Consider the following 23,840-nt stretch of genomic DNA (forward strand, 5'->3'; position numbering starts at 1 on the left):
TTACAGAAAAAAGAAAGAAAAGAAAATCAGATACGATACCATTGTTCGCACCTGGTTGTGAAATGCATAATAGTTAAGCTCTAGTCAAGGATTCTTATACCGTAAATTAGTGCTCTATCCATTCTTCCCCCACCTTAATTTGTCACAACACTTTATTTCACAATTTGTGTAACCAATCTCTTTCGACCAAAAAAAAGTGTAACCAATCTCTTTTTCACGAATATTCGATTCGGTAGATAAATCATAAAAAGGGTAATTCAATACCAATCTATGGAATATAGATAAAGACCTAATTTCCAGGAATACCATATTAAGGAATGAACTGGTAAATACGTGAAAGAAATCATCGTGCAATGCAATGCAACCCACTCCATATGTTACAGATAAGATTACCACGACCAGGACCATGGTGATGATGGCAAATACTTGCCATCCGATGATTGCCACTGAAGAAATTATAGAATTAATTCAACAAATTATGCCTAGCATAAAGAAGAACTAAATTGTCTTCATAAGGGAAAGTAAGAGGGTGTGATTTTTTTTCTTATTCGGAGAAAGAATATTTAAACTTGAGACTTCTCTAACATTGCAGAGAAAAATATCACTAAACTAATAATTAATTTTTACTATTATAAAGCCAAAAGAAGAGGTTTGATGTTACAGACTTCACCAAAAATGGAATTGTCTAAAATATCATTCGTTCAACAAGACAGTTACATAAAAAAAACCTAATAAATAAGAGTATAATTGTAAAATGCAATCATTAAAATAAATTTAAAAAATAAAAAAGACACTCTACCACCTTAAAATGTGGAAAGAGTGGTGAGAAGTTACAATTGACACGTGCTAGGCGCATGCTAAAAGGCTAGTTAGTCTAATTTGTACGTGATTTTTTGTTTCTCCCTTTCCCCGAATCTTTTGTTTTTGGCCGGAGCCTTTTCCCTCAATTCTATGAGTGAGATAATTTTATATGAGAGCTGCTATTTGCACACTTTTTTTTTTTTTTTTGCATACAATTTTCACACTTTTTCTCATTTTACACCCTCACACTCCTCTCACAATTAAATTTTTTCAAATACACACCCCTCTCAATTACCATAATATCCTTATTTTATTTATTTTCACAAAATTTTTCACCACAACTCATCACCCAACACACCCCCAATCAACTCAGACAAAAAATAAAAAATACACCCCTTCACCAACCCACCCAGCTCCCTCCCCTTCCCTCTCTGGACAACCTCAGACCAAAAAAATAAAAACACCCAATCCCCCCTCACCAGACCACCTCCATCTCTCTCTCTCCTCCCCGCATGCAGCACCACCTCCCTCCCTCCCCTCGTTTCACCCGACCCACCCAGCCCATCTTCCCTTCACTCACCACCTCCTTCCCTCCCCACACCACCCTCCTCCTTTTCTCTCTCTTCCCCCGTAGCACCACCTCCTCATCACAGGCCATTCGGCACAAGCCATTCGGAGGGAGGTGGTCCGGTGATGGAGGGGGAAGGAGGAAGGTGTGGGTCGGGTAGAGGTGGTGTGTGTGTGTGTGTGTTTTTTTTTTTTTTGTCTAAGTTGATAGGTGTGTAAGGGTTGTCCTTTAATGTCTTTTCCTTTTGTGTTAATTAAGTAAATTCACAAATTAAATTATAGGGATGTGCAAAAAGAAAAAAAAAAAAAAAAGGTATGCAAATAGCAGCTCTCTTTTATATTATTGATACATATAAACATACTTTAATTTAAGGGCTGAGATTATTCTGGTTAGATAGGGTATTTTGGTAGGGCTGGCATCATCTGAAACCCTTTATGGGCTTATCCCCATCTTTCTCCCCACTCTGGCCCACCTTTTTCCTCTCATATAATTCCACATTACACCTGCATTGCTGAGGTTGGTGAGATTAAATTAGGATGAACAATGAGGAACATGCTGCTCCCCACCTTTAAATCGTGGTTACCACTTTTTTGTTTTTGATAAAGAGATATTATATAATTGCTTACATTTATAAGATAAGGGTCTTTGAAACACCAGGCGAGCATTTTCTTGAATTCGAGTTCCAACACGTGCGAATAGATACAACTAAGTTATAAAGGTGAATTTAAATGATTTTCTTGTGATCTTGGCACAGGAATATTACAGCAGTTCTTCCTCAAGCGCATGATCAGACCATACAGTAAAGCTTCTTGAGGTGCCCATTTCCAAAATAGGCAACAGTGAGAACTTGCGGAGAAGTCATTTGATATTGTAATTCAAATTAATAGAAGAAAATAATATATATAAGAAAAAGAAAGGGTGAGGGAGATAAAGAGAGATAGAGATAAAAGAGATAAAAGAGAGATGCAGGCTCTCAATTTCAACTAACAGGTTACCTTCTTTTTTTCTTGGTAACAACTAACAGGGTTACCTAACATTTATTTGTAATCATCACTTGTCAGTCTTCCAAAATTTCTCTAGAAGTAGTCAAAACTGACCTCGGTTGTTCAACCAACCAAAGTTCATGTGAATCAAGATTGAAAAAGCCAAAGAATGTGAGAAGTAAAAGGGTGGGGAGGAAGGTACTTGCTACTTTCCATTACAATTAGCATGCTTATGGAAAGGCCAGAGATTTACCAGGCGCTCAAGCACTGCTGCACTTTTTGAGAAATACCCCGAGAATCCTGCCGGGGTTGATGGTGGAGGAAAATCTTCTGCAGGCATTGCAAATGAGCGAATCATTTTCTCCATTTTATCCAGTGTGAGATATGATCCCATATCTTGCAGCCTCTCCGGACCCATAATTGGTAGTGTGTGCTCTTGATGCAATGAAGCAGCCTCACTGTCATTCTTCTGCCAATCAATAGAAAATACACAGCTTAGGTTTTTGAACAAGTACAGACAACTCGCATAGTTGATTCCATTCCTTTGCACTTTATTGATATTCCTGTGTATCTCTTTGTTAGGAACACTTTTTGATTCATTCAATGATAACAGTTTACTATAATTGAAGATGCATTACCTCCAATGGTGAAAGATCTGCACCACGACTAAAGGTCAATTCTACACGAAATTTTTTTGGGTCTTCTAAAGCTACCTGCAATTTCAGTTTCAAAAATATATTCGTCTCAGCTTAAGTCTCCATAGTAATACTAATGACAACGAGTGGCCGAGTGGCTGATTATAACAATAAACATAAATGGGGTCTCATAACATTAGCTCTGAGAATTGACTGTCACATTAAAACTACTAAATAACCAGTACCCTGGGAATCCTATTTACTTACCGCTGTGTTCTCAAACATCCTCAGCACTATATAACTCATGTAGTCAAGCTCCTTAGTATTGTATAATCGCTCCAAAGCACTATAGCAAATGAGGCTATCCTCTCCTTGAAGAGATTCATCCAGGTTACAATAACGGAGAACATTCATGAGAGAGTGGATATGAGATTCCTGTCATTCCAAAAAGTTAAATTAAATTTACATAAATTACTGTTTTTCAATATAAAACCTCATAGAAAAATGTATACTCACTGATGTAAAGTAAAGGCGCGTTCGCACGTGGCGTTCAGGTGTTCTGACATTTGCATAGCTGAGAAAATAAAGATAAATTTTCAATATAAATAGTTCATGATTCGAATGGTCAATAACAGGGGGGAGGAGGGTCTTATATTACTTTGGATCCAAACGATATTGGGTCTCTTTATCATCGTCGTCATCCTGTTCCATTGATATATCACTTGTTGTACTAGATCTCCTCACCTCGTCAGTCTTAATGTAAAGCTTGGACATTTCACCTGGGCTAGATTTTCTGTCCTCATTCTTAGCATGAAGCTTTGTTTGGTATTCCTTATCTTCCTTTTCAGAATTAGTCAACTTTGAATGTTCATCCTGATTACTCTTTGGTTCAGCAACGCTGATGGCTTCTTCACGAGTATTCCTCAGATCAATCATTATCTTACCCAATAAACGACGAGCAATCTAAATAAAAAGGAAAAGAATATAGAATATCAGTAGGGAGTAAAGATACAATATGATGTGGAATGAATATAAGGTATCTAAACAGATCAGTGTACAATATGCAATTGGCCAACAAGAAATCGGGGCGAATGCATGGATTGGTGTATTTTTGCAGTCACAGGACCATCAAGTGACTTCAAAAAGTCTAAAGGAGCCAAGAATATGCATATTCTGTCCACTACTTGAACCATAGGGGATTCAAGACTTTTCTAGCATAAAGGTTACCTTTGAACCAATCTTGAGCTTCTGTGCTGGATTAATGCCATACTCATTTGGGATGACACCATCTGCAAGTAACTGCAATTACAATATCACATAGGACTCAGGCTAACTGTGATGATAAACCCACCTAAATTAACATTTGGCATGCCTACCAAGAAGAGGTGATTATATATATATATATATATATATATATATAGGTATAAGAGATTCATATGGAAACTTCTGAGTTTTTCAATTGAAAAGGAGAACAATCTCTTTTAAAACAGTAAGGCACAATGCTCCAAACAGAAGTTGCAGGATAGCTGGAAATAAGTTGAAGGGGGATAATGAGTACAACAGACATGCTTCACCATAAAATAAAAGAATCCTCACATCCTAATTGTCTGTACCTGAGCAACTTTGAAGAGCTCATTCAGACCTTCTAGATTAAGATGTGCATTGTGCAGGAGATCATATCTGTCAAGTGATAACAAATTGAACAAATCACAGTCAGCAAAACGACAGCTCAAGAGTATTTTAAGACCATAGTGGCATCCAGTGATAAATTTTGAATTGTGATAAACTGATAAGTATGGTTTTTAACTTAATTATTTTGTGATGCAGCATAAGATAATTATAGAATTCAAAGTGCTTGGCTTAAGTTAATAGAAAGCTAAACAAATTTTCCTCAGATTCTGATATATTATAAATTCAGCTCTTCTGTATTTACCATCTCTGGTATGAGAATATCATGCCTGCACAAATTCATGCATGTATTTAACATGTACTGATGTGTTCAACCACTTGAACAGTCCAGAACAACACAATTAATATGGCATACCCCTGCAACTGACTTCCCTTATACAATTATGATAATTGCATAGTCCCGCATGAGCTATTTTGGACAAGATCAGGTGATAAAGTATGGGAAAGCACAATGAGCTACTTTCTCTATGTGGCCATGAACAGCTTTCTATTTATAGTAAGATTGGGTTTTGAATCCAATTACATATTTTTTTTATAAGAAACACAATGTTATTAGAAAAACACCAAGGGAATACAAGGAATAAAACTTCAAGAACAATAACGGAGCAAAATAATCACAGACGAGTGATAGCTAATTGCATAAATTTGGTTATCCAAAAGAGATGAAAACTGACAACTTACTTGCAGGAGTCATAAACATCTGGAATTTGTGTTATGTCAAATCGTCTGCCAGTAAATCCACAATGTAAAAAAAAACTGTCATATTCAAGAACTTGAATCTTATGTTTAGCAATCACATCATTTTCAGCCACAATTAAGTTGAAATTAAAAAGAATTTGAAAGCTGAAATATCAAAAATTTAAAATGGTTTGATGCCAAAGAGATTCCAGAACTTCAAAAATCCTTACACCTTGTATGCCTTGCACGGGAAAGAATTTAAATAGATGCAAGTTGAAACCACAGCAACTTACATCCAAACACAACAATCAAATAAAAAATATGGTAGCACTTACTCTTTTCGCTCATTGTACAAGTCCCTTACAAGCTTTCTCCAACGAGCATACATCAGAAGGAATCCCTCACTACCACATGGTAATCCAGCAGCAATACGATCAACATCAATGTTAGTCTTACCAAGGGCTTTTGCTTGGTCATAAGGAGGTATCACATCATATGAGCTTGTCTTTGTAAGTTCCTCATCTTCGTCCTTAGCTAGCATTCTTACTTGTTCAGTGACCTTCTTAGTCAATGCTACCTATTCATTAAATGATAACAGCTTAAGCATTATTTGGCAAGCTTAGGCACAAAACTATTGCAGTCTGACAATAGCGGTGAACTGAATACTAGAATAAGCAAAAGGAAATAGAATAGAGTGCAAGTAATATGTCATAACTGCATCACTCGACTAGAAGTGAGTGCAAATGCTCAAATAAGAATGAACTTGTGGATCCACCAGATCCAACCAAGGTATATCATTTGAGAATTGCAGGGCCCGTTTTGACCCACCAGATTAAGGCATGATTGGACCATTTTTATCCCAATCCCTATTTGATTCATGGTTCCATATTCTAGTGTCCTAGGCATAGAGAAACCACGCCAATCCATTCCAAATTTGGAGGATATCGCTGTGGAGGAAAACCTGCAAAAATTTAGGTTGATTCTGGGATGATAAAAAGCTTAAACACCTTCATTCTTATTACTTTGGATATCTATATTTGCCAATATTTGAATTTGTCTATTATACTTTGGAAAAATTTTATTGCCATGCAACTAAATGAAGAATAATAAAGGATATGAGGACTGATACAGCATGCAGATAAGCAAACAGAATGCAATTACCAGTTTGGGAAGAAGTTCAGAAGCATTTGAAGGCAGTCCACCTCCATCAGCCATCCAAGGAGATGTTCCACTACTATGAACTGTCTTTACACCAGAAGTTATGATCTCATTCAACCTAGCCTGCAAATATATTATGTGGAAAAAGGATCTCAATTATGTAGCAAAGAAAGAATCAAATGATCACATTCATTACATTATTGTTAAATAAGCCTTCTCAATTATGGGATTTCCAATTCCCCCTAGCCTGTGTAAAATCATGACAAACCTTTGCTTCTTCCATCTCAACACTTGCATTGTCAAGTCCATCCAGCATAGAGGAGTCCTTGCTAACAAGGGAAACCTTAAAAAAGGGAATAAAGTCAGTCATGCAAACTCAACTTCCAAAAGCTGTCACAATTATGTTACAAACTACAGACCAGGATTGGTGTTAGCTGCCCTTCTAGATCAAGTAGGCCTTTGGCAAATGCAGCTGCAGACATCTGTAAACAAATACCATGTAAATAATGTAACTCATTAATGATGGCAAACTCAGGGGTCAATGATCATACAAATCAGGAAATTTACTCCACTAAATTTTAGAGAGCAAACAAGACAGAAAGATAAAGGGAACAATATATTCAAACTATATAAACTTGTGAGCACTTATGAGGTTATACCTGCACACGGCCCTCATCAGAGCTGTAGATTTTAAGATCATGACGATAGGTGCTATGGAGGCGAAGCAGGCCAGTACCTTCACCTGAAATCGTGTCAAAATTCATCATCAGAAGTGCCGAAAGAAATAAATGTTAAATGAAGTTGCATTGTGAGTGACCTGCAAAGCTGGCTATTTCTTCGAAAACTCCTTGAAATGGATTTCAAGTAAAAACATGTTCCTCCAAACACAAGTAATGAGCAACAGGAAAACAATGGTCCAGATTTTACTTTAGGATTTTTAAACTACCTTAAGGAAAATAATGGCTACACCAACAAAGCAAATAGTTTCCTTAAGGTTTTCATCCATAAATGTGCGAAATCTAGCTCGAGTTGAAAAGACATAGATATCTTATTTTTGCTACACACTGTGGCAGGATGAAATACAGCAAGCTGCTTATTAATAAAGCACAAATTTAACACTCTTATGTTCACATAATGATCTCAAGGATGTACACAAGCACAAAGACTTAACGTACGGTGCAAAACCAAAGTAGATAAGCTATAATCCAACTTTAGTCAGTCAACGATATTCTAATAGAAAGCTATCTGATTGTATTGAACTCTCTGTCTTCGCACAGAAAAAATTGGAAGAAAAGAATAAAGGGGAAACCAAAATCTTTTAAACATAGATGTTCCCACTAAACAGGCAAACAAGTTGATATTACAGAAAATAAAATGAAAAGAACTGAGCTATAACCTGGATACATATTATTCCGAAAATATCTACCCAGTTCCTCAGCCTGCAAACAAGTGAAAGAAGAAAAGATTAAAACAAAGAAAAATGAAATATTATAATAATATGAGCTTATGATTATGAGGGTTCTTAAATGTATTAGACACAATGACTTTCCAAAAGTATACTAGCTGTTAGAGAATTGATCAAATATGCGAATACAAATTAGAATCCAGAAGCACATGAATGATACATAAATTGATCAATACCTGCTTTCTGCCAGCATGTGTAAGGACACCCCCATATTTAAGAACCATTAGGGCTTCAACAGGGCGTTCCTCCTCACCTTCTCCGTTACTTTTTGCCACTTTAACCCACTTTAGTGGCTTTAGTTGAACCTTCCTATAAATGCCAGAGAAATGTCCCCCCTTGACAAATATATCCATGAAAACAGCACATGATTATAACCATAAGTCAGTATAACAGTGTATCAAAAATAATTTTGAAGAAATGTGTCAATCTCAATTAAAATAATATATAAATATGTGTGTGTGTGCATTGAGACATTTTTACAACTAGCCAATCTTTATATGGCATTGTTCCAGCACTATTGGCTTCACTCTAACACATCTTTTCAGCCTAATTTTGGGTATTAATTTATTAATGATTAACTCACATCATATATCATAAGTAATCTTATAAAAAGAAAAACAGATTGCTTTCCTGTGAAAAGAATGTCAAAGTCCACAAAAAAAAGTGAGCATTCCTCTTATTGTTGGTGTAAGTCATAAAAGGGTTAGGCTAGAAAACATTTGACCTTTGTTGCCAATTGCATTATGAAATGAGCAACACAGACACGTAAGTAATAACTTCATTTTAAAAATAAAAATACACTAGAAATCACTCATGACCCCTAGAACCACAGAAGGTGAATCCAACTGTTGAATAAATAAAGGAAAGAACAATAAGAACATATTACAACTGGGCATATATTATTACATAAAGAAAAGTTCAAGCAAAACGAGGTAACCTCCTCGAGCACAGCTTTAACTTGACGAAGCTTTTCAGCATGCTCAATGTCTTCTGCCTCACTGTCACTTTCTCGACCTGGTCTAGACATTGTAAAGAGTAATCACCAATTAGAACCCTCACCAGTGTCTTAATATGAGAACCAGCTAGCAAATAGAATTAGCATTTCCTGTTATGACTTTAAACATGAATTACAAAGAATGGGAAAAGGGATAGAAGGTGAGTTTCATATGAATGACATACATCAACCATTAAAATAGTGACATTTTTATTTTGTTAAAATCGATACCTAATACGAGGTACAAGCATTCGTGTGGCGTCTAACAGATCTTGCAATTGGACAGCACTTTTCAGTTTTGTCTGCAAAATAAGAACCAACACACTGATCAGTTTATATGATGTGTCGAGTGAGATACAGAAAAAGGTCTAAAAGGAGAAATCGATCACCTCAGCTCTAGGTCGTCCCCCATTATACTTTAGCATCAAGTTTAGTAGCTTTTCCTCAGTAACCTTCAGCTTTACCTTCTGTTTGGGAGTTCTATCACCACTGCCAATGCAAAACAGAGATAAGGGAACCTAAGGGATTTAACTAAAAGAAGTAAAAAGAGTGAGAGAAATACAACATACTGACGAATAACAGCAATTACACAACGTAGCTCCTCAGACTGCCCAAATGTGCCAATGATTCCACTTCCTTGACGAGTTAGTCCCTCAGAAGGTTGGCTTGGTTCATTGACTTTCCATGGTAAAATTGGTGGAATTGTAGAAGAAAGATGAGGAGCTTTAGCATCTAAAAATATCTTCCTGAGCACACAAGCAGCATCATCATAATACCTGTATTGCAATAGTAAGATTAAAAGCAGCAAAAAATTACCATTGCTGCAGTCCAACCATTCAGCCTGTGAACTCAATTTTGAATAAAACCACCACAACAATGAATTAGAGAAGAAAAAATACAAACCAGTTTGAAAAGTTCTAAATTAATGAGATAGGTAAGAGATATGAAACAAACAGACAACTTTACATCTGATATAAATTAGCCAAACCAAGAGCCACTTCAATTTTTACAAATGATTTTTAAGTTTGGAAAGAAAACGCTATGCTGAAAGTGAAAAAGTATTTAAGAAATTTGAAACCACACTAGAAAATCCAGCTTTAGGGCACCATCATGATTAATCAAATAATTAGAAAGAAAGTAGTGACCATTACTTGTAGGAGTTTTTTACGAAACTCCATCCATTCACATCACAGACATAGGAACGTCCCTCACATCGCAAAAGATCAAACCCACAGACCTGCAAATAGAAGAATTTAAAAACTAATCCAAAGTTTAAAAAAAGAAAAAAAGTTAATAAGAAAAGCATGACATATAAAGAATTTACTTATATGCACTCAGCCATACAATTCTCAGCAACAATGATCTTTCTACAATAAATAGCGATCTAACACTACACTAGAAGTTAGAACAACCACGTAAAGAGGTTCTATTGCATCTATGAAACCAACTCACATGAACTGGAAAGTAAATTTAAGTTAACTCTCAAGAGTAATCTGCATGACTAAGGAAAAACTCATTGCTCTAGAAAAATTTAATTAAAAACAAAGTTTAAGAAAGAGAAGGTGGGGGGAAGGGCCACAAATAAAACAAATGTATCCCAATACATGTAAGATTAATGCAACTATCAGTATCACCATAGTATCAGCAGACAAACTTGCTTACCAGCAGAAACAAGAATATTAAAAGCAACGTCAAACCATTTACTGAAATTAATAATTAGACTTGTTGCAGTAAACAATTACATACCGCTTGCCTAAATGCAATGCAGACCTCCCTCGCCATTTGCTTCTCATTAGGTGTCAGTAAAACAGGATACCTCACCTGTCAAATGTATTAACAAGTAAACATCACTCTTTCAACCCTCATTCTGTAATAGCAATGTATCATTTCACCCCAGTATTTCCTGCTAACAGCATGCTATCTGCTTTACAATTGCTAAACCTGGCCTAGACACCACCAAGTTAAGGGATTGGGTCACTACATCACTGGTTAGACCAGACATTATAACTTTTTCATTCTAAATAAAAAAAAACCTGCCAATATTGGTATTCCGATTGATTCATGTGAAACTATTTGCCTGCTATCGTAGATACCCCAAGAAGTAACAAGATTACAGGAAATTGGAATTGCAGATTTCAGATATGAGAGAGAGAGAGAGAGAGAGAGAGAGAGGAATATGAAGAAGAAGAAGAAGTCAACCATACATATCTTATATGTAGTACTTACTTCCTTGCCATCATGATTTCTCATGACAACCCCATCAACAACAGGAGACTTCCTTGCCTCCGCATGCGCATATTCGGGGCCCACCGTATACACCTATATCATTTGACAAGAGGAGGAAACATCTAGTTATGAAAATGAAAGTGAAATAACTGATTGCATAAATATAGTAGTGTCTGCAGAAACTAGAATGGAAAAAAGTAATGCACTAATTAGAGAAGTGCATAACAACATCACTCCAGATAAGTTGCTATTTTAAAACCAACAGAATAGATACTTGGAAATAAACAAAATCGAAGCAATGACTGATTGATGCCTTTGAGGATCAAGAGAAATCCCATATTCATTTAGAAAGAACATGACAAAGACATATATATGATGAACGAAGGACAGCCACACCTTACAATTCCAAGTATCAATTTTACATTTGGCTTATGAAACATTTAAATCTTGAGCAGAAAATAATGGCCTCAAATAGCAAATATACGCTGATAGAACTGTCTGACTGGCATTGCTGTCACTAAATATGATGACATGGAACTTCAAATGTTTACGATATATTAGATTAAATTTGAAAGGATATAGGCATGCCAAATAGTAACAGGAAGAGCATTTAACCTTTTTTTCTTTTAAGAGAACATTGAACCTCATTTTCTTATAAAATTAAAAAGAATGAAAGATCTCAAACCCAAGCCATACAACCTTGACATCTGTTCCTCCAGTTGGCATGAATTCCTCATATATATAAGAGCCTTCACGTCTCACTCTTCTAACATCTGGATGGAACTCACTAGATCGGTTACCAACCTAAAAGCAAATAATGAAAACATATATGAACAATAATGGACAATGAACATAGAAATCTTAAGATCTCATAAATAAAGTATCAGACTTCTCATATTCATGGATCAGCTGCAGACAAGACGGCACTGATTGTTCTATAGCCGAAAGACTCGCGAGAGCTACATGCTTGGGGTAGGCTTCAATGGACCTACCTGTTTCTTTTTGGTTCCCTAGAACGTTCGAGTTGATTGTAGGACAGGGAGTGGTGACCCTTATAAGCCTCTTTCACTCAACTTCTACACTAAACTCGACGGTGGCTCCATACCCTTAATGGTCGGGCAGTTCAAGAAATCAGGTCTTTCGAGGCTTCTTTTTCTTGGGTTACCCATGCCAAGGGGAGGTGAACTAGAAGAGGCAGGCAGCCCTCGTTATCGATGGACAACCGGATGACTCAGCCGAAGGGGGAGGGGGTATCTCCCGCTTTTCCGTATGAGGTTAAGAGAGCGTTAGCGTATCCTTAATAAAGTCCTACGGGGATAATAGAAGGGCTAAAAACATTAGTTTAAGGAGCCTAAAGTATCTCCCTATTTTAGTGCTATTAAGAAGGGGCCTTTGGCCTATAGTCTTTAGCAGCCCTTTAGGGTTATTCCTTAGGTTAACTACTTAGAGTAACATCTATGAACTACATTTATTATAGTAAGGTCGGCTCTTGTTCCATTCCTTATCGGAATGGCAAGCTAGGTAAACAACCAATTGTTTTGACATTGCATTCAAGAAAAACAAATAAGATTAAAGTCCTTGAAGTATCGAGAGACTGTTCGTGCGCCACACCTGTGGCTCACTCTCTCCCTTTCAATTTTCATCTCGTGAAATCAAGGATTTCAATCAAGAATATAAGCAAGACACATTGGGTCATTCGGTCACTCCCTCGTATACGCTCTCCCTATAGCTTTTTGGGCTAACAGGAGAGCTCTATGAGTCCATTCCCTCACTCCCACTATAAAGACAATTCAATGGTAATCCATTGGTTACTTTTTAGAGTAAGAAAGACTCTTTCTTCCTACGTTTGTGCTCCACACCCGTGGATCACTCTCTCCCCTTAGGACTATTAAGATTTTTTCTTTCCCTTTGTTTAGAAGTTAGCTACTCTCTTTTTAGAAGGCTATATCGCTTGTGGGGGAGTACCCCCTTTCCCCGGTGTCCATTAAAGATTGAAGTATATCGTTCGACTCCTTTCGAGGGAGCCTCACTCTCATTCTGTGTTCTATTCAAGCTAAAAGTAAGGGGAAGTTTATCATAAGTAATCAGTGAACCTGCATGGTGCTTATTAGTTCCGGACGCTTAACTGCGTTGGCGATCAACTCACGGAACCCCAGATTGCAGACAAGACGGCACTGATTGTTCTATAACCGAAAGACTCGCGAGAGCTACATGCTTGGGGTAGGCTTCAACGGACCTACCTATTGATATGCTACAATTACCTATCAGTAGGATGATAGCAGTAATGCTTTGACAGCCATGTTATGAACTTATGACTATTGAGTAATAAACTGAACCATCCACAAGTACTTAAACCAGATTTTCATTTTGAATAGTCAAAATTAACCCCAAATTCAATTTGACAACAAAGAGAGTAAGTTTGGTTTTGGTAGCAAAAGGCAGACAAGTTAAAACAATTTTAATCAGACTATCAACCAAGACTTCCTAACCATTCACGTAGATGAAGTACCTTGGCTTCAAATATCTTTCTGTATCACACATATGCACATGCACATGTACACAAACTCTATTTCTGAGCCATATCATACAATGGACAGTTAAAAACTCACCTTCCTAAACAATTCCTTCATTCCTCCCCCTGCCGAACTAGGGTAGTATATCATTATACTATGATCATCCCCTTCATAGAAGCAAAACACAAGAGTCATTATCGTAGATGTGAAAAGAAACATCTGCATATTGATGTGAGTCTTAAAAGTAGTCAAATTGAGATGTTGCAAGAACAAAGTAACTGTAAACAACAGGTGCACAATAAAAGCTTATGAAAAAATAGCAATAATAAGAGATACTCGTAACATTCTCTTTCTGGCTAGGTTTAAGAACTTAGCAAAAAAAAGGTTCAAATGAAGAAAGAACAGTAATAGATTCATCAGCCAAAATGTAGTGAAGAAAAAACAGCTTATATAAAATATATATATATATATATTCATGGATGTAAGAGACAAGCTGACCATCAACAGGCTTCTCCACAAATGGCTTCCAGAAACAAATTAGCTTATATAAAAAAAAATTAAAAAATTAAAAAAATTCTTCATGGACATAAGAAACAAACTGACCATCAACAGGCTTCTCCACAAATGGCTTCCAGAAACGATTACCATGAACCTCAACAAAATCTTCTTCCTCAACAAAATAATCCAGCTCTTGATACGGTACGTCTCTATTGACAAGGGCATATCTTGGAATAGGGATTCCATACATTTCAAGGTGCTTGAATCCATCAAAGTAATGCTTTAGTTTTTGAAATTCTATTCTTATAAGCATAATATTTTTAGAGGGAAAAGAAATGAAACATTAAGTTCATGCATGAACTCGTGCATTTTTGACATAATAATTCTCTACCAAATGCTGTCAGAGAACATTAAAAGAGAGGTAGGGGCTATAATGGAAACCCCAAAATAAGATGAAGTTTCATAAGCATACCTCATATACCTTCCTTCGGTCATGAAGAAGGTGTTGTGGCTCCAACTCATTTACTAGAAACGGTCTGGATGGAAAGAACGGATAATTAGAGAAATTAACTACTTTCCATTACAGATAAGAACAAAATAGAATTAAACTGCCCTCCAAGATTTCAAAGAATAGGAAAAATAAAATATATTAAATAACAAATTAATAAAATCACAAAAATAAGATAAAATATTTTCCAACAGGCATGGCCCACAAAACGAGAAGCATCATTAGCAGCGGGTGAAGTCTTTTAACAACTTTCACTTTCTGCCGTCCGGCTTTTTGTATTTCTATGAGAAGCTCTTGGCACCCACGATTCCCAGTAGTAAATCGTCGGCATACCATATCACGGGAGGAAACTTTGCGCAGAGTTCCATTACGATTAATGGGTGGCTCCACGAATTCTTATGGGCACAGGCATCCCAGGTAATTCAGTCTTATGGATCTTCATTATCTGCATATGGCCCTTTTTCCCTAGGTGCTCATTTTGTATGGACTTTTAGTTTAATGTTTCTATTCAGCAGACATGGTTATTGGCAAGATGAATCAAAGAGGAATTGGTAGAAATTCTCATAGGTGAAGCAAATCAAACCCCGTAATATACACACATATGATACATATGCCTCAACATTTTCCAGAGGATAGATGAATCAAAATAGATTGTACATGAAGAACGATAGAGCTTACTTCCTTAAGGCAGCATATGCCTCAGCCTTTTCCAGAGGATAGCCAGAGGAATGGAAGGCAATCAAGCAATGACAAATTGGCCAGCTGAAATGATAATAACACTGCAAAAAATTAGTCACCTAAAATTTATGTATTGAAACAATGACACCAGAAACTGTCTACAGCAGTCATTCATGTCGCAAGCACAGGCACAAAATGCAAACGCACACATTTCATGTTGTCGCAGTCACTTCTCAAATCATCACAAAAACACATACTGTTAAGGTAATCATATCAAAGTACCTCTCAATTGGATCTTCAAGAATGACCTTGTCCCCGAAATATGTGATCTACGAGAAGATTCACAATATGTATAAGAAAGAAGAGAAAATTGGCACCGCACAAACTCCTAATTAATCAACACCAGACAGACAAAGTATAGGAAAATATATTGCGTATATGTTTGCATAACAAAAGGCTCAGCAACACTCCCATGCTCCAAAAAAAACAATGCAACAGTCCCTAAAACTATTCAATACATATTCATCTTCTCAAATAAAAATTATAATCAGATCCAACAACCAACAAGAACAAATATGAAACGCAAATTCAATGGAAACAAAATCAGTACCTCAAATTCACCAAACGCTTGTAACCTCTCTAGAATCTGTCCCATCGGCGCCGAAAACACCTACATAAAAAATGAACAGGTTCATCGTGTGCATACATTGTTCAATTTATTTACATTTTTTTTTTTTTTGGAGTGTATGTAAAAATGAGCAAAAAGGAAAAGGAGAACCTCGGAGCCGCATTTCACCTTCTTTTCCATCACACAGACTCCAACCTTTATCTTCTCTCCAATTCCTCTCTCATCTTCCTCCTCCATCTCTCTCTTTCTCTCAGAGCACTCAGCTGTTTCACTTTCGCAGCTCAAATACAGAGCAAAACAACAAGCTCATCAGCGACTCACCGCCATTCGATCAGAGAAAGCAACTATATATATATATATATATGTGTATGTTTATGCATGCGGGCGTTAAAGATTGGCACGGACGCAAAGCTCGCGAAGAAAACTTGGGGCGCCCACTCGGGTGAGTCAGACTCACGGGTCGGGAACAGAGAAAAGTTGAGGTGCTTTGCTTTTAACAGCCACCACTGGAGGAGTGGGAGATTTGATTTTTGCCTATAAATAAAAGAAAGAGGGAAATAAATAAATAAATAATTATAAGGGAGATGTTTGGAGATAAGCATTCTTGGATTCTGGAATATGCAGCAAAAAGGGAGGATTAGGACGTGGAAAGGTCTATACGGATTTTGGATTCTCTCCAAATGCAAAGTTTGCTGTCAGTGTCATTGTCCAACTCCTCCACCTCCAACTTGGGACTCGGTGTGGATGTGGTTCATTTCTTTAAGCCTTTTGCAAATAAATTACTAGTATTATTTGACAACCGGTGGTATTTGACTATTTGTGGTATTTGATTTGTTGAATACTTAATAAAATAAGAACAATACTTAGATTACCCTTTGGGGTTACCTCAGGTCACTCTACCTCTCTAAATTTTGATTTCAAAATTGTCGACACATAATTTGAATTATTCACTTTTTTGATAACATATTAAAAATTATTTTTATAAAAAATTAAATCAATCAGAGATTATTTGATTATATAACTATTGTCAATTAAATATAAAAAATAAATAATTTTCAATTAAAAAATAATTTTTTTACGAAACTATTAATTTTTTCTATTTAATTAATATTGTTCATAAAATAATGACTAATTTGATGGAATCTGCAGGTCTAACGTTCCAGATCTTCTGACCAAAATCCATTGGGCTCTGGCGATATTCTCCCAAGACTTGATTTGTTTTCCCTTTACGTACATATTAGGTACTCCCCACTAATTAATTAAACTTGATATTCTTCAAGGTTATGGGGGAAATTAATTTTCAAAGTGGACTCGCAATAACTTCCAAGTTCTGAGGGTATTTTCTAATGGGCAATTTTCAAAGTGGACTCGCAATAACCTTTTTTTAATGAGGGACTTATTTTTGTAACTTTCACGAAAAAACTCTTACATTTCAAAACACTTATATTCAGAAAATGGAAACTAGTTTTGGCCATATATGATGGTAAGATGTCGACAATTCACAAGTCATAACCACGCAATATATTTGGGTGGAGCCGCCTTCTACTCCATGTCTATGTGGTATCCATGTAACATTGTAACGACTTGAATTTTGTGTGCTTGTCAAGCACCTATGGGTCGTTATTGTATATGAACGTAATATAATCCATCACCTACTAAGATTTTACAATCAATGCCATGAAATTTCATAAGGACACAATATTGAATTAATATTAGGCTAATGTTCACTTTAGGTCCCTATAATTTAAGTTAAGTTTCACTTTAGTTTCTGTCAATTGTTATAATTTCGATCTTATAATTTATAAATTATTGCAATTCAAAGATATCTTAACATTTTCATTTATCAAATCATCAAATTTATTGTGCTTTTTTAATAATTTACTTTATAAACCATTTCGATTTTAATTATTTATTTTATATACCGTTAGTGATTCAATGACTTATTTAACAAATTAATTAAAAAAAATATTATCGTATCCTTGAATTACAATGATTTGTAAACTATGAACTAAAATTATAACAATTAAAACTCTAGGGACCAAAATACAACCTAACTTAAACTAAATTAAATGTACCGAAAGTGAAATTAAACCTTTATATTAAGCACAGTCAAAGTACACCGTGGTCAAAACGTAAGAGTTAACTCGGGCGCTCAGATGGAGTAGATGTAGGGGGGGACCACACCATCGACGCTGGTACTGGACGACCATAGTTAATATCACAGTAGCATTGACGGCTAAATAGCAGGCAGTACTATGAATTCTATTTTATTTCATAGTATGAAATTCAAAGTTCCATTGATATTTTACTCATAATCCCAAGAAGATTAATATTAATAATATACTAAAAATCTATTAAACATGATGGTCGAATATGGAATATTTTCAAATCAACACGTATAGTTGTAGTATATTCTCCAAGAATAACAAATGGCTATATCATTGACTGATCAGATAGAACCGGGGAATCGACACATAAGGAAAATGCCACTAATAGTAAACAAGTAAATGTCCCTCTATACCCAACCAAAAGACAATTGATTGAAAGTTTACTTGTCTATTCACTAATCAGCCATTCAGCCTAGTGGCACCTTTCAGAAACATAGAAACACATCAAGAAAAATACAGTAATACAAATTTAACGAAAATTTAAAACTATTTTATTTTTTCTCGTTTTTCCTGGAAAGAGAGAAAATTAGAACTATTTTGTTGTTCGTTCATTGAAAGCGGCCATATTTTTGTTCGTTCCTTGAACAAGGACATATTTGTTTGTGGCTCAGATTGCCTATTGAGTCATTGACTAACAAAATTGTTAAGTAAGAAAACAAGGAGAGTTCTACGTTTTAATCACGTCTTTCAATAGCCATCATTGACAGCCTCTTGATGTGGACCATCTGCATAGCAGTTAACTACCAAGAAATTGCTTACCAAGTTTGTCAAAAAAAAAAAAAAAACTCTCTCACAGAGGTAACTTAAGCACCAACCGCTTGATTACCAATACTAGTTCCTGCAATATATCCACCAGACCAAGCATTCTGCAACAAAAACAGCCCAGGGAGAACTGAGTAATGATTAAACTACTAAAAGATGACAGATGGGAAAGATTCGGTTGCTTAGATTGATTTCATAAACCATTTTTGCTTTTGTAATTATAAATGCATGATTATAAGTAGCACATTAAAACATTTTCAAATGCTAAATGATAACATGGTTAAACATAAACTTTTTTCTCCGGATATTGCATCATGCATTAGTTACAAAACAAAGAAAAAATGCATTGGACATTCTTTGAGCAAAAGGAAATGCTTGAAACTGTCAAACATTTTGGGGAGAAGGTAAAGGGTCCACTTTAATGATGGGGGACTAGATATTACATGAAAAAACCACCACCAAATGTCTGAAACTTTAAGTTAATATTCAAGCATACTAGAGTTATATATTAAAATATTGATGGATAATATTGCGTCATTTCTTTTATATGATAGGGTTTTACCTGAAAATTGAAGCCACCAGTTATCCCATCAACGTCCAATACCTGAAAATTGAAAGCACCAGTTATCCCATCAACATTCAATACTTGAAACAGATTTTACCATGTGTGTGTGTGCACAAATGCAGTATGGACTTTTTTTTTCAGTGAAACCCAAATATTGTCAATAAACAATACCTCCCCTGCAAAGAATAGATGCGACTGAATTTTGCTTTCCATCGTATTCAATGATATCTTCACGAAAACAAGAAACAGATGTAATTCCAATCAATGTGTGTGTGTGTGTGTGTGTGTGAAAGAGAGAGAGAGAGAGAGAGAGAGAGAGAGAGATACCTCAGAAAGTGGAACCCCACCAGCAGTGACAAATTCATCCTTATATTGACTCTTCACCAGAAAAAGAAACATATATCTCTCAGTAAAGTATGAAAGATTTATTTTTAAGGAAAAAATGGGGGATGTGGCAGAGTAGGTTTGCAGAATCCTACCTTTCCTGTAACACGAAACTTACAATGCTTTAACATATAAGCAACAGAAATTAATGATTTCTTTGAAACGGAAGCCCACAAGATATCACCAAGTAAACCCTATACAAGACAAATTGGAAATATAAATATATAAGGATAATTTCTCTTTAAGACAAAGACATATCATGTTTAAACATAGAACAAACATCAAACCTGACGATCCAATATATATTTCCAAAATCTCTTCACAAGGCCAAATTCTGAAGGATATGAATTGGACACCTTTTGCTTCTGCAGGGGTAAAGGCAACATAAACCAGAATTGTCAATTCAAGCACAGCATATTGTAATTGTATAAGGTAGTAGTAGGAACCATAAAGTTGAAGAAAATAAGCACCTTGTGTTCCAGACTACAGTCCTAACAAAAAGAAATTAATATATAAATACAATATTTATTTTATCATGTTTCTTAACCTAACTTATACCTTTTTCAAAACTTTAGATTTAAGGCATTGGGTCATTACTATTACACACCAACATTTTGCAAATCAAGTGTTTGGTTGTAAACTTTTAAATGTTGAGTTCTATATACTGGGTATATTTAAAATTAATGAGATGTTTTATATTAATAGACTCTTAAATTTATGTTATTAGCCCACCTTCATATGGAACAACCCAGATACAGATTGGGTACACTCAAATTATATAATCCACCTTGCCCCATCATTACCCATAAAGAAGCTAGTTCCACTTCTACCATGACATTCAATTAAACAGAGAAGAATAGGTTCACCAAGAAAAAAGATCAAGGAGTACCGCAAACTGATTCTTGTGCTGTGTGAGGATTGATTCCACATCTTCTATATGCACATCAGGTGTAAAGTCCAGAATAAGAGTCCCTGCATCCAAAAGCTGAGAAGTTGAGAAACGACAAAATCATTTTAAAATCAAGGAAAATATGTAGCCACAAAAATAAATAAATAAATAAAAAGAAGAAATGTCCTTGCCTTTGTAACCTGAACTGGATAAAACACAGGCACCCCAAGCAGATAACCGAAGAATTGTTGGCCCGCTGAATCCCCAGTGTGTGACTAACACAGGTCCAACCTAAATTTCCAAATATTTTGGGTATGACACTTGCATTATTGAAAATCTAAATGATGGCAACAAATAAAACATGCCTGTGTAAGCTGTGGTATATTTCTTCGGGCATTCTCTATTTCCAGCTTTGCCTTAACTTTAGGGAATGTAATCTAAATGTTAAAACAGAGGGTTAAGAACCATACACAAGCTTGTTTCTCTCTTGAGTCACATGTTTCATAAGCAACAACGCCCAATGATTGTTAACAATTGATATGTAGTAAATAGTGATTTTGATACTTATGAAAGAAAATTACCCCTGACAAGTCTGCCAGCTTTGAATCCTCAATCTTGAAAGTAAATAAGCTTGGTACTGGATCTACAATTGAATGGCCAAGCTGAGATGCAAGACTGTAACCCTGTGACAAGAACAGGGAATTTCAAAAAACTTAATCCATTAACATGACAACACAAAGGAACATCGACCTATTCACAACCTGCCTGCTATTACCACTGGCAATCAAAAGATAATCAGCTTCAACATATTCGATGGGACTGAGTGTACGGTTTTCAACCTCCAGAAGGAATTTCCCACCAGCAGGAGACGCAGTTCTCACAGCTTTTCCAGTCTGCAGAGAAACTGGTTGAGGAACTCAAATTTCAGCACAAACAAGTTGCAAGTCACAATGTTAGACTCAAGTATCCTGATTTTGATATTATGAAATTAATATATGACTGAGGAATGAATAGACAGTACCAGTTGTCTATGAAATGACACCATACTTCTGAGTAATGGAATTAACATCTTCGATAATATTATGCTATACAAACTCCCATTCAATTCTATTAAGGCTTAATAGTTGGTGTCAAAAGTAGCAGACCGTGTTAGATGTAGCTCTGTAACAAGCGCCAAAAAAACACAAATGAAAAAGAATATAATGGAATACATACCTCCCAACCGCATTATTTCAGACATGAGACAATCAATTATCGTAGATGAACTGTTGCTGACAGGAAATACCCTTCCATCATCCTCAGTCTACGGTCAGTAGAGCACAAATTACACATGCACAATAAATACATCCAAAAAAAGAAATTGACATGTAGTTTTGTAGACAACCTTCAGCTCAACCCCATGATCAGAAAACCAGGACATGGTATCCACTGGCCCATGCATGTTGAAAAATGCTCCTTTCAATTCTTTATGACCCCTAGGATAATTTTCTGCCAAAACCTATGACCCAAATCATCATTCATTCTAAACATCATGAATTTAATATTTATTAAACATGCTATAATTGCAATTTAAACCCATCTATGTATTACCATATTATCAACACAATGCCCATTTGTCACGTTACATCGGCCTCCCCCAGAAATTTTTACCTGCGAATAAAAAAAATTAAAAATAAAACATAAATGGATAGTAAAACAACTTAGTATAGTCATCAATGATTGGCACAGTGAAAGTTGTGGAATGAAAAAACCTTGGACAGAGGCCTTGCTTGCTCAATGACGACCACATTGAGATTAGGAGCCACAGTTTTAGCTCTAATTCCTCCATAAACCCCAGCTGCTCCACCCCCAACTACAACCAATAGCTCTTCACTTGACTACCCATCAAAGAACTCGCATAAATAAGTACACAAATTAAAAAAAAAAAAAAGAACAGAAAAACTTTTGAGAAACAAAGATTGAGGCATGGGTGCTAGTGTTACCTTGTTTTGAGCTCTGGGAATGGCAGTTGAAGTAAATTTCCTTTGATGGAGGGTTGAAATAAGACGACCATTGTTTTTTCTGCTACTTGCAGCTACTGAGAAGACCCCAAAGTGGAGAACGAAGCGCGCCAAGGTGAAGCTCATAGGCGCTCTCGCTTTTCGATTCACAATGCATTCTGTTGTTGCTGCGGATAAAGCAACGGTACTATATTATGTGTGTGATGGAGCAGGAAGATACAGTGGGGATTATGACGTGGAAGTAGTCTATTGGAACAATTGACGGACTATGTTACTAGGTAAAATGCGCCTCTAATGCCAAGTTAAAGAATTTAAACCCTAATTTATAAGGGATTTGATTTCCTACATGCACTGGGAATCACCCAAGTTAAGTTTATTGACCGTTGGAAATCTCTTCTTATTACCTAATTATCAAGTTAAGTTTACTAACTGTTGGAAATCTCCTAAAATTTTGTACAGTAAATCGTAATATATTCAAACTATATGTCGCTTACTGTACGAAAAAAACGACACGTCGCTTTTCTCATACCCCTCCCAACTCCTCTCAAGACTCAATTTCTCACATGATCACCCTGCAAATGCTTCAATGTGCGTACACACGTAGACGTACATGAGCCAACTCCTATGCAGTAGCATGGATGGATCCACATTGTGGATTAGGAGGGCTAAAGCCCACCCTATGTTTAAAAAAAAAAAAAAAAAAATACACCTACTAATTAGCACAGCCCACCCAATGAAAAAAAGTAGAATTTTCCTTTATCCTCGTACCCCACTCCCGTGCCCTTTTTCTCTCCCACAAATTCAGTAATATATATTGAAAGCGTAATTTGTAGATGTGAGATCAAGTTGTAGATGTGAGATCAAGTAAGTTCTTAACATTGAAAAAGAACTTTATGATAATATAAATACAAATTGTAATTAAGGATTTTTATGTTGTGAAGAAGTGAAAGGTTCAATTTTCATAAACTTATCTTGTATACATATTACATGTTTCATTGTTTACTTATTGTGATATTTTTTTTTCATCTATATTTTAGTAGAGATATGCAT

General features: G+C 35.9%; 2 protein-coding genes across 5 annotated transcripts; both read right to left on the minus strand.

Moving 5' to 3' along the window:
• Window positions 1–2,320: 2,320 nt before the first annotated feature.
• On the minus strand, window positions 2,321–16,544 carry LOC147288607 (inositol hexakisphosphate and diphosphoinositol-pentakisphosphate kinase VIP1-like). 4 transcript variants are annotated; one of them, XM_086239429.1, is made up of 30 exons: window positions 16,191–16,544; window positions 16,005–16,064; window positions 15,677–15,723; window positions 15,395–15,478; window positions 14,681–14,744; window positions 14,314–14,467; window positions 13,807–13,877; window positions 11,897–12,001; window positions 11,198–11,290; window positions 10,718–10,792; window positions 10,123–10,208; window positions 9,541–9,747; window positions 9,361–9,460; window positions 9,203–9,273; window positions 8,915–8,996; window positions 8,154–8,312; window positions 7,909–7,951; window positions 7,172–7,254; window positions 6,932–6,994; window positions 6,781–6,855; window positions 6,516–6,635; window positions 5,690–5,931; window positions 5,358–5,402; window positions 4,601–4,667; window positions 4,215–4,286; window positions 3,646–3,950; window positions 3,504–3,561; window positions 3,255–3,422; window positions 2,991–3,065; window positions 2,321–2,821 (listed from the first exon to the last, which is right to left on the minus strand). In XM_086239429.1, the coding sequence occupies exons 1-30, from the start codon at window positions 16,257–16,259 to the stop codon at window positions 2,558–2,560; spliced, it is 3,207 nt and encodes a 1,068-aa protein (XP_086095555.1). In that variant the 5' UTR covers window positions 16,260–16,544; the 3' UTR covers window positions 2,321–2,557. The 4 variants fall into 4 exon arrangements, with proteins under 4 accessions (XP_086095555.1, XP_086095554.1, XP_086095553.1 ...); XM_086239428.1 differs by having other exon boundaries at window positions 2,321–2,818; window positions 16,173–16,544; XM_086239427.1 differs by having other exon boundaries at window positions 16,173–16,544.
• Window positions 16,545–18,384: 1,840 nt separating this feature from the next.
• Window positions 18,385–22,930, minus strand: LOC147288608 (FAD/NAD(P)-binding oxidoreductase family protein). Its single transcript, XM_086240202.1, has 16 exons — window positions 22,773–22,930; window positions 22,542–22,667; window positions 22,381–22,440; window positions 22,175–22,288; window positions 22,006–22,093; window positions 21,552–21,694; window positions 21,372–21,473; window positions 21,156–21,227; window positions 20,982–21,081; window positions 20,791–20,873; window positions 20,189–20,266; window positions 19,997–20,095; window positions 19,845–19,895; window positions 19,689–19,745; window positions 19,515–19,556; window positions 18,385–19,056 (listed from the first exon to the last, which is right to left on the minus strand). Exons 1-16 carry the CDS (start codon window positions 22,914–22,916, stop codon window positions 18,994–18,996), a joined length of 1,422 nt encoding a protein of 473 aa, XP_086096328.1. The 5' UTR covers window positions 22,917–22,930; the 3' UTR covers window positions 18,385–18,993.
• Window positions 22,931–23,840: the final 910 nt, after the last annotated feature.

Source organism: Dryas octopetala, chromosome 4 (genome assembly GCF_963921425.1).
Source record: "Dryas octopetala chromosome 4, drDryOcto1.1, whole genome shotgun sequence".
In the NCBI taxonomy this organism is placed as follows: Eukaryota; Viridiplantae; Streptophyta; class Magnoliopsida; order Rosales; family Rosaceae; genus Dryas; species Dryas octopetala.

Bases quoted from the DNA above. Each gene is read 5' to 3' on its own strand.
- LOC147288607 (XM_086239427.1), bottom strand. From the start codon at position 16,259: ATGGAGGAGGAAGATGAGAGAGGAATTGGAGAGAAGATAAAGGTTGGA. The intron at 12,002-13,806 runs GTGAGTTTTTAA...ATTTGCTTTTAG, and splicing joins TGAAGGAATTGTTTAGGAAG to GTTGGTAACCGATCTAGTGA. The intron at 4,287-4,600 runs GTACAGACAATT...TTGTAATTGCAG, and splicing joins AGCTCTTCAAAGTTGCTCAG to TTACTTGCAGATGGTGTCAT.
- LOC147288608 (XM_086240202.1), bottom strand. From the start codon at position 22,916: ATGAGCTTCACCTTGGCGCGCTTCGTTCTCCACTTTGGGGTCTTCTCA. The intron at 22,094-22,174 runs GTTGTCTACAAA...TACTGACCGTAG, and splicing joins ATCATGGGGTTGAGCTGAAG to ACTGAGGATGATGGAAGGGT. The intron at 19,746-19,844 runs GTATCTCTCTCT...GTTTTCGTGAAG, and splicing joins GTGGGGTTCCACTTTCTGAG to ATATCATTGAATACGATGGA.